This window comes from Miniopterus schreibersii (assembly GCF_964146895.1).
Source record: "Miniopterus schreibersii genome assembly, chromosome: 11".
Classification (NCBI taxonomy): domain Eukaryota; kingdom Metazoa; phylum Chordata; class Mammalia; order Chiroptera; family Miniopteridae; genus Miniopterus; species Miniopterus schreibersii.
This window is the reverse complement of record NC_138111.1, coordinates 29,991,663-30,002,914: the sequence shown is the minus strand read 5'-3', so window position 1 is coordinate 30,002,914 and position 11,252 is coordinate 29,991,663. Positions and strand designations below refer to the sequence as shown.

General features: G+C 39.8%; 1 protein-coding gene across 3 annotated transcripts in view; it reads left to right on the top strand.

Moving 5' to 3' along the window:
• The first annotated feature begins 10,961 nt into the window (after positions 1-10,961).
• Positions 10,962-11,252, top strand: part of NAA35 (N-alpha-acetyltransferase 35, NatC auxiliary subunit) — a 49,702-nt gene continuing 49,411 nt past the window's right edge. Inside the window, exon 1 of one of the 3 annotated variants that reach the window (XM_081151554.1) lies at positions 10,962-11,243. Coding sequence is in view for 1 of the 3 variants with exons in the window: in XM_081151553.1 (XP_081007679.1) it covers positions 10,992-11,112 (121 nt within the window). In the remaining 2 variants the exon portion in view is untranslated. The remainder of the gene's footprint in view (positions 11,244-11,252) is intronic. The other 2 variants (XM_081151553.1, XM_081151556.1) reach the window with 2 other exon arrangements.

Here is an 11,252-nt window from a genome sequence, read left to right as displayed (position 1 = left end):
ATGAATTATTTTTTCCACCTAATGAGCAGGAAGAGAGGGGAGATTAGTTTGTGTGGATGTATGTCAGTAAAGCTCCCCGGAAGCGGAGTAAGCATTATCAGCACAAAGCTTCACAAAGATAGGCATCAGCCTCACCTGGAAGGCTTGTGAAACCACAGAGTGCCCAGCTCCACCCCCAGAGTTTTTAATTGAGTAGGTCTAAGGTGGGGCCTGAGAACTAGTGTTTCTAACAAGTTCCCAGGCGAGGCTGGAGCTACTGGTATAGGGAGCATGCTTTGAGAACCACTGCCTACTTGAAATCATAACAGAGGCTTGGGTTGGGGAGCTGGAGGTGACTTACTGATATTTAGAGCAATTGCATTTTTTCTGGGTTTGTGCAAAATAACTGTTGCCCTTTTTTTCCTGACAGCTCTCCCCTGGCCCAATAAGCCTATTTCTGATTCCTACTTCAGGAAGTTATCGGGCTTCAGCTGACTTTGTCTTACTCTGAAAAGAACTGAGCTGCTAAAAGGGTGGGTTTCATTTCTACCTGGTAGGAGGTTGAGAAGAGAGTTCAGAGAGAAGCCTCTATTTAAAAATTAGATTTTAGCAATTAGAATCAAAGAGGTAAGTTCCAATATAAAAGAAGTGGATTATGTAGGGAGGGAAAACACTTATCCAAAACTTTAACAAACAATTGGTAGCCTCATTAAATAAAGCAGGTTGCCCTCTTGAATGGGGGGGTGGGGGGTTCATCCAGTCAGTTGAAGGCCTGAATAAAATGAAGAGGCTTATGCCCATTTTCACTCCCCATAAGTAAGGGGGGAACTCCTCCTGCCTGATGGCCTTCACGTGTGGAACATCAGTGTTTTTCAGCCTTCCGACTCTAACTCGAACATTGGGTCCTCCTGAGTCTCGAGCCTGCTAGAACTACATCATTGCCTCTACTGGTTTTCCAGCTTGCCAACTGCAGATTGTGGGACTTAGCTCCCATAATCACATGAGCTACAAATTCTTTAAAATAAACACACACACACAATTCTTTATCCTATTCACTCTATTTCTCTGGAGAATCATGATTAATAAAACCATGGATGATCCCAACCACAGAACAGAATGGCCATAGAAGTCTTCTCAGTGGGCATCTGATGAGGAGACCAGCAAGAAGAAGGTGCTTCGAGCCCAGTGATTCTCAAGATAGACTGGGCTTGGAACAAAACCTCAGCCTTGTCTTCAGTATATTAATGCCTTTTCGGCACAGTCCTCACTTTAGGCTAAACCTAGGCTAGATCAGCTAAACTCACAGTAGGGATCAATGGTTTGGTCTCACCAATTTATATTTTTGTCAGTTTTTTTCTAGAGCAGTGGTTCTCAAGCCTGGCTACACATTGGAATCACCTGCAGTATTTCTAGAAAAATTTATTAATCTAACCATACTGCAGACCAAGTAAAACAGAATCTTTGGAGGGGAGGGTTGGCCATCAATGTTTAAAGCCCCCTGGATGATTCCAATGTGCAGCCAAGGTTGAACCTCTGAGTCCAGAACATCCCAAATTTGCTAGAAAATAAATATTATCTAAATTACAGTTGTGAGTCCCAATATTCCTTTAGTTGTAGTATATAAATCTACTTGACGAACTGCATTCAGAAGAGCAGTGTGTTTAATTACTGATCCTTCCTCATGACTCAAGGCTACGTCATTTTATAGACTAAAGTTTATAAACATCTTGATGATACTTCATTTAATTCTTAATCCAAACCTAAAATATGGGTAGTGTTATGACTACCTCTAAGACAGTAAAACTGAATCTTGAGGATGTTGTGACTTGCAAGGTTCATATAGCTAGTAAGTGGTGAAGCCAGAATTAGATCTCAGGTGTCAGTGGATCCAAATTCCTCTTTATTCTATCTATTAATATAGTAAAATGGTATGCACCTCTGTGACCTGAGAAACCACTGTATTTACTTTGCACTAAATACTAGATACCTACTGGGAGGCATGTAATAGATCATGTAAAATACAACAGTTCTCAGAACTAATGGGTTATTGGCAAGTTAGCAACCAAAACCTCAATTTAAAGTAACTTAAATGAAATTTCTTAGTGAAATAGACATGTTCAAAATACTCATTGAAATACTATATTCATAAAACAATTATTTAATTGCTGCAGGGTGGGTTTTCTTTTTCAGACTTTTTCTTTCCTGAGAATTTGTCATGGAAATGTCACATCTTATTTAAACAGAAATTGTCTTCCATATCTTGATAACCTATAGGTTCAATATGCTTGGTTCCTGATTATCAGCGAACACAAAATTGTCTTCACATAAGTATTTGCCGTCTTTTGTATCATTACATCTTTCTGTCCTTTCCCTGCTATTCTGTAGCCTTTCCTGGGAGTGGTGGAGAATATCTCACTTATTCCTGTGGCTTCAGAAGTATAGAAAAAGTGACCTCATTTCATACTAAACCTAAAAACCTAAAAGACAGATGGTGTTACAGATGATGAACTTGAGGCTTAGCCAGGAAAAGCAGCTTTACTACTTAGACATTTAGGTAGTAAATGGCAGAGCAAGAACTGAAGCTCAGCTTCATGTAGTCCTAACGACTACAATCTCTACACTGCTTACCCTTGGACCCCCCAAACTTACATGTCCCTGATTTTCCATTGTATGGCTATATACCCAGGAGATCCTATTGCCTTAAGGACTTGCCTCTGGCCCAGTCTGAGAGTTTCAACCCACATAGATTAATATAGGATGGACTGTCCTAGAATGTAACTCTTTGAGTTAATTCCTCCATCGAAGTTTTTTTGTTTTCTATTGCCAACTACGGTACCAATCTTAGATGAAGTAGCATGTAGTGAACCACATTAGTTTGGTTCCCAATGGATGGTAGTTCTTAGCTTAAGACCAAGGCTGGTATACATAACATTGTTTGTAGGTGTTACTTGTAGAGTTTGGTGGGACCCTTCTGGATATATTTGTTGTGAATACCACAGTGGATAGCTAAGCTTTAGTGACCAGTGTTGCAAATTTGACCAGAAACTAGATACTTGTTTTTACCTTACAAGAATCCAGTGTGCCTGACTGGCAGAGAAGCAAGGTAATTAGATGAAGCTCCCCCACCACAGTCCAAGGTCTGACATGCCTGTCTCTGGGTCATGGTATAGCCCTTCCTGCTTGGTGACTAGCCATATGGATACGTTCTGGCCTGCGTGGGGAGAAACGGAGAGCGAGCGGAGGCAGCGACTAGGTAAAACTCTACTCTTTTCTATCTGAAAACTATGAATTCTGACTTCTGTAGCTATGTAGATGAACACACCCCACCCCCCCAACTTATTTGACCTATGGAATTCTCTAGGGGGTATTCAGCCATTTCACCCACCAGGAACCAATCCAGTGACCTTACATAACTACTGTCCCAAGAACAACTCCAGTGTAAGACGACACCAGGGATGATTATGCTCTGCTGGAAAGCCCAATATACATAGAGTTCTGTGCTCCAGAAGTTGAGGTGGGGCTATAAAGAAATACTCAGCTTTACAAATTGCCCATTCTTTGCTACCCAACCAGTTGAAAATCAACATATGCCTGGTGAACTGGAATTTGTGAAATATTATTGCCTGTAGCAAGGCCTCTGGGCCTTGTGGGTAGCCACAAATCTCTCCAGTGGTCTCAGGCTGGCCACAAAATACCAAGCCTCACAGGGAGCATGACTTCTGCTTCAGGGAGCGTGACTATTCCAGGAATTTGAGTTCTGACCAAGAATATATCTTTTACCTCTCTGAGCTGGAATCCAAAGCCCTGTGAGACTATGATTTTTAAAAATGTTATATTAATGTATAATTACCAAAAATTTCACTCATTTTAAGGGTACACATCAATTCTTTTTAGTAAATTTAGTTATAAACCTCAAAGCTTAATTCAATAATCCAATTTTAGAACATTTTCACCATCCCAAAAACATCCCTCCTGTTTGCAGTCACTCTCCATTCCCATTCTTGTTATCCCAAATGCTTTTTCAAAAAGCAGCTTTATTGAGATATAATTCATATATCATGCAATTCACTCATTTAAAGTGTATAATTCAATGGCATTTTAGTATATTCAGAGCAACCATCACCACAATCAATTTTAAAACATTTTCATTACCTCAAAAAAGAAACCTTATACCCCTTAGCAATCACCCCCCCCCCCAACCCTTTATCTCCCCTAGTCCTATGAAACTACTAATCTACTTTCTGTCTTTAGGGATCTGCTTATTCTGGATATTTCATCTACTTTGAATCATATACGATGCCATCTTTTGTGACTGGCTGATTTCACTTAGCCTAATGTTTTCTTTTAAAAAATTTTTATTGAACTTACTGGGTTACGTTGGTTAATAAAATTATATAGGCTTCAAGTGTACAATTCTATAATACATCATCTTTATGCTGTATTGTGTGTTCGCCACCCAAAATCAAGTCTCCTTCCATCATCACTTATTCCCTTTACTCTCTTCTACCTGCTCTCACCCTGCCTTTCCCTCTGGTAATCACCATACTGTAGCCTGTGTCTATGAATTGTTGCTGATTTTTCGAGTAATCCCTGCACCTACTGCACCCAGCCCCACAGCCTCCCTCCCCTCTGACAGCTGTCATCCTGTTCTCTGTACCTAGGAGTCTGTTTCTGTTTGATTGCCTCTGTCATTGAAAAGTTTTAATATTAATCTTTTTCTAATAAAGGTATTGACTCTGAAAAAATAAAAAAGACTTCTGTTCAGCTACTTTTCAGTTGGTTATTCAGGTTGATTGTTCTATGTTTTAGTTGTAATTTCATATATTAGTATATTTGCAGCAATGCTAGATCTTGAATGTCCCTAGGGAGAAAAAATGCTAGAACAGTACTGGAAATGTTACTAATCATAGTTTGTAACACGTGGTGCCCCTCTCCCCCCCTCCCCCCGCCCCATACACCCTTGCCAGTATATTTTATCTGGATTAGCTTCAAATTATTTTAGTAATTCTTTGGTACAAAGATTGTTAGAGAGGTATCATTTCGTTTCTTTTTTAGCTACTGAATTCCAGTTTTGAATAAATCACATTCTTAGTCTTAACTTCATGTTATATGTTCCCACTTAATGATACAAATGAACGTAAATCTCGTTTTGTTTGTACTCAAGCATATTTTAAGAATAACTGGCACTGAATAATGGAAATATGCCATTCTATAAATAACAACATTTTTTTCATGATTTTGTTTGAGTTGTCCAAACATTTTTTTTTAATTTCTTTTTAATCCTCACCCGAGAATATTTTTCCCTTTGGCTTTCAGAAAGAGTGGAAGGGAGAGAGACAGAGAAAGAAACATTGAGGTGAGAGAGACACACTGATTGGATGCCTACTGCACGCACCCTCGCATGGGCTGGGGTTCAAACCTGCAACTGAGGTATATGCCCTTGACTGGGAATTGAACTCAGGACCCTTCAGTGTGGGGGCCGATGCTCTAACCACTGAGAAACCAGCTAGGGCCCAAAAGTTTTTTTAAATCTGGCTCAGCAGTTGAGCGTCAACCTAGGATCCAGGCGATCCCGACTGGATTCCCGGTCAGGGCACATGCCTGGGTTGTGGGCTCCATCTCCAGTAGGGGGCGTGCAGGAGGCAGCCAACCAATGACTCTCTCATCTTTGATGTTTCTCCCTCTCCCTCTCCCTTCCTCTTTCTGAAATCAATAAAAAGAAGACATAATAAATAAATAAATAAATAAATAAATAAATAAATAAATAAATAAATAATAAATAAATCTTGACAGAGTTCTCCAAGTACTTCTTCAGGTGTTTAGGGACCATGCAAGTTAAATAGCATTTCATTTCTTTTATAAAAGGTAAACATGATCACTTATAGCTCTTATAAAAAGTCACATCTAAAGGATAAAAAGAGAAATCTATATTTTTGGCTCAATTTAGTTTAGAATAAGAGTGGTTTTACATTTTATTTCAGGGCTGACAATCACAGAGACTTAATATACGTCTTTAAGCATCTAAAAGGCCACTTTTTAGGCAACCAGAATGATGTTTTTCATCTACACTGAGGACTTGTACAGAAGCTGAAGCATGAATGTCTTAATAGTTTTATAAACTCAAGTCACTGAAATGGATTTCTGAAAGATGGGAATATAAAATAAAGAACCTTTTCCTCAAAGATGTTTTTTAAAATGGGAAAAGCAAGCCATGAGTCTCAGTGTGACAGAATGAAGTACTGGAGCCTCACTTTCAGTGCTGGACAAAGAGCCTTCCAGACAATGTAGTCAAGTGGTACTGATAACCAAGACATCAAAAATCGATAAAAAGAACCACATTATGTAACTTTACAAGTCGCCAAACTCTCTCATTCTTATAACCCTGTAAGTGATGCGAAGTCATGGCTTGTTGAATGAGATCTCTGTGATTTAGCATATTCAGGAGACGCTCAAGGTGGCTTTGCTGGAGGGGAGGGGTGAGGCGGGTGGGTGGAGGTGCACTAGGGCATAAAGGGGATAAATGTTGATGGAAAAGATAATTTTTAAAAAGAAAATAACCCCTTCACTAGACATTCTGTTAAATATGGAGGACTGAACAAAGGTATTATAACATCCACAAAATGAAAGTGGAAAGGCACACACTCACAATGACAAAACAAGGGGATGAAGGAAAAAAACAAACAATATCTTTGAAGATATGAAGCAGATATATGGAGACACTGACTTGGCAGACCTAAGAAAGCTGGATCAAAGGCCAGTTGTGGGGAAAGCTAAAAAGCCACCCATTTTTGTACCCTAGAAACACCCAGAAGACCCAGGAACAGGTGGAACCAGATGCCTCCAGAGGGGGAGGTTAGTGTGAGGCTAAAAACAAAGGAGTGTGTTTAAGAAGCACCAGGACTTGACGTCTCCCAATTCCGTCTCCCAATTCCATGTTTGGCTGTAATTGCCTTTCTTCAATCCCTGTAGAAGATTAGAAAGAGTAAAGGAGAGAATCTCTGGCAAGGTGGGGCTAGCGTGGGGTAGGGAAGGGCTGCTGGAACAAATGAGAGGGGAGTTCCTTAAGAAAACCAAAGATTAAATGAAAATGTTATAACGGATGTTGTGATTCTCTCTCCTCCACTTCCCGGCCTTTTTCCTCCATTCCAAATGGCTGTTTAGCTAGCAGATTTTTGGAGCATAGTTGCTAAATTGCACAGCTCTGGGGGAGCCTTTCATACACAGACTTTATGTGAATGACACGGATGAAGCTGTGCAGTGCCCAGCTTTCACTACCATACATGAAGGCTCTAGATCAGAAGCACTTTCTCTGAGAAATCGAACCAGCCCAAGACACAAGACCCAAACTTAATGATGTCAGAGATTCGCCAACCAAATGGTCCGGCTGTCTCCTAACAGTGAAGGCAACATTTGACAAGTCCCTACTAGTAACACAGAGCCTTAGATCTGCTGTTGGAAACCCCAGGCTTCGGTGTGAACTTCTAGCCAAGAATCACCAGACTGAAGAAGTCTCTAACATGAAAAACAGAGACTGAGATTATTCGGGAGAAGGGGAAAAAAAACCTCAGAGGAAATAAAGTCTGCAGGGAGAAGAGAAAATATCATTAATGTTATCAGATATGAGAAGATAATGCATATGTAGAAAATAAACAATATTTTATTGTGGTAAGGAACATCCATAGAACAAAAAAGACCTCTTGGAAATTAAAAAAATGTGAGAGCAAAAATGAAAACTTGATAGAAAGTTTAGGAGATGAAGCTGAAAAACTCTCCCAGTCAACAAAGCAAAAACAACTTTCAATTTTTTTAAATAATCTTAAGATACAGAAAATATTTTTTTAAATTAAGGAACCAGTTCAAGACATCTGACATCTGAATAGTGATATTTTTAGAAGTTGATGACAAAGGACGAGGGGAAGGATACAATAAAATACAATTTAAGGAAATTCCTAAAACTGAAAGATACGTGTTTTCACAGTTAAAGAGTCCACTTAATGACCAGCAAAATGAGAGAAATAAAGAAAACAGATTTAAACTTTAATACGGCATCATGAAATTTCAGTACGGCATCATGAAATTTCAATACTTTATCAATCCTATTTGATTATTAACCAGTAAAGTTTAAAATACATAAAGATAAAAATACATAAATAGGTGACTCCTCAAATTTTTAAACAAAGATAACTTTAGATCAAGGAGGAATTGTAAAAAGGTGAAATCAAGCCCTGGCCAGTGTGGCTCAGTGGTTAAAGCACTGGCCTGCACACCGAAGGGTCATGGGTTTCAGTCCCGGTCAAGGATCAAGCCCACAGCTGAGGTATGTGCCCATGGCCCCCCAGTAAGTGGGCCAATGCTCCAACCACTGAGCCAAACTGGCTAGGGAGTGACTAACTTTTTAAACAGTCGATCCAGAACACAACCATACAATGAAAAAATATATATAATAATAATATATACATGTGTTATTCTTTTAACATAAAACTATAAAAAATAGATTTTTTGAAACTGTATAGTCTGTATTTAATTTTCTGTTACTTAAATGCACTTAAAACAATAGAACTAGTTAACAGTGGCAATTAGTAGTAATTGATAGTAGGAATAACTAATTAAAAATGTGTGAGAAAAACATAACTATATTTATAATGTTATAAGCATTATACAGAAGATAATTATATATTATCCCCTCCTACAGAAGTTTAACTTTTTAATAACTCTATGGGATTACTGTGTATTCTTAAGATATATAAAAGTAAGATTTTTAAAAACGAGATTATAAATACAATAGAACTAAGTTGATATTACCTATACTTAATAAAAAAAAATAACATGTTCCTTTCTGTCACATGATACAGTAGGATATTTTTATTCTTCTTATTTCCTTTCCTGAAAGCATTTCTCCAAACTGCCTGCAGCCTTTAGGATACCCTTAATTTCTCTTATGTAGTGGTAAAATTTAATACAGTCAAATGTAAAATTTGTAAAAGCAGCTCTTATCTATCCCAAGTTACACTGGTTCCTGGTATTGGTCAATATGATGACATCAAGCTAAATTTCCTCTCAACACATGTGTTTAAGCATGGAATACTTAGGGTTCTACAAGTCAAGATTTAGACTCATACGAATTAGTTTCCAGTTCTCCAAAAATGCCCATAAACTCTGTTACCTACAGACCTATTTAGGCAGACCAGTTATCTGTTAATCAGTTCCTTTGCATTCATTTATTCATCATGTGAGGCTACCTGTTTAATTGTTTAACATGCCCATCATTTTTCAACACTATGAAGCATACAGGATTATAAGTTAAATGATGATAAGTTAAACTCTCTTTCTCAGAAAAAAATGTTTTTAAAGAAAAGAGGTAATTAGAACTAGTGAAAATAAATTTGAACTTAAATAAATTAGAATTTAAGTAAGCAAATTAAGAAAATCCTATTTCACTTGACTGCCTTGTTCTGGTAAAAAAAAAATTGAGTTCTGAAGCAGTTTCATTTCCAAAAATTGGTGGAGTGTTGTTGTTGTTGTTTTGCTATATCAGTTTTTGTCACGATCTATACATACTACTGAATAACTTAGATGCAATCAGTTCATTCTTTTCTAGATTTCTTATGGCCTCTGTAAAGATTCCCATATAGTTTTGGAGAAACAATATAAATTTCTGTTTTACTGTAATTATTTCCCACCTTCACATCTTCAGTACATTTAGTGGGTGCCTACTGTATGCCAACCACTGCCCTAAACGCTGTGAATACATGTTTAATCAAAGTAGGCAGAGCTCCTGCCCTTAGGATACATATTATCTTGTAAGAGACGTAAAGATGTGTTGTTGTTTTTTTAAAAAAACAACTTTATTGAGGCTTGCAAAGAATAAAATGCACATTATTTCAATGATTTTTTACACATGCATCCACCCATATAACGATCACCATAATTAAGACCCAGAATATTCCCAACCTCAGATCACCTAGCCCTACTGCAGTTAATCATTCCTTGGTACCGCCCACACTCCACCCCAGCAGTCACGGCTCTGTTTTCTATCATTGTAGTTTAGATATGTCTTTTTATAGTTTCATATAAATGGAGTCATACTCGTTTGCTCATACTCTGATTTCCTTTGCTCAACATAATTGTGAGATTCGTGTTTTTGCATGTCAAGTAGTTCACCCCTGTTTGTTGATAATTACTGTTAATTACATCGTATGGCCATGCCCCAAGTTATTTATGCATTCACCAGTTGATGAACATTTGGGTTGTTTCCAGTTTTTGATCACTAAAAATAAAGCTATGAAACTTAATGTACAAACATGGTTTCATTCCTAAGGAAATCCCTAGGAGCGGGACTGCTGGATCATGTACGTGTATGATTAACTTGACAGTAAAAGTAGTTGTAACCATTTTGCACTCCCATCGGCAACAGGAGAGGTCCAGCTGCTCCACGTCCCAGTCAACCCCGGGAATCCTCTTCTAAACGTTAATGGGTAAGTAGCGGTCAAGATGCGTTTCTTACCTGTACCAGGCTACTTACGTAACCCCACTTTAAAACCGATTGTTTCATTAAATTTTTTGTGAGAGTTTGAAAGAAAATGGCTGGCTTGACCCTGCAGGTACTTTGTTTCTATTTTCCTTCACGAAACCCCCAGGCGCTCTCCAGAAAACTAAACTGGGTGTCGGGGAGCCCTAACTCGGCGGAACTCTAGTTACCAGAACCTTCCCTCAAGACCGCAACTGCTGGGCTCTACTAGCACCTCCGCGACTCCCACGAACCTTCACGTCACCTTCCCAAGAATTTCCCAGGTAGCCGCGCGGGACTGGGCTGCCCCTTACCGGGACCCGCCCACTATCCTCCCCGGGGACTCCGCGGACCTCGGGAGAAGGAAGGTATCCTCCTGTCTCGCGAGAAGACAAGACCACCGCCTCCTGCCGAACGGTGGCAGTGGCGAGGGAAGGGGTGTGGCCGGGGAGCTCGGAGTCCCACGAGTGTGGAAGGGGCGGGGTGGCGCGCACCGGGCGTACGCATGCGCGCACGCAGCCAGTCGCCTGAGCTGAGTGGGGAGGGGGCGGCGGCGGCAGAAGAGGCGTCGTTATTTCCGCGGTCTGGACCGAGCGTGGCGGCGCGGGTGGCCACGGGTGTAGTAGGTAGGGATCGCCCGTGCGCAGCCATTGAGACTTCCTGTCTCCCGTGTCCGAGCGCTTCAGACCCGGCTCGTGTGGCAGACCCTGGGGACGCCAGGTCACCCTGCGGCCCCGGCCCTCCAGCCGCTCTTCAGGTAGGGGCT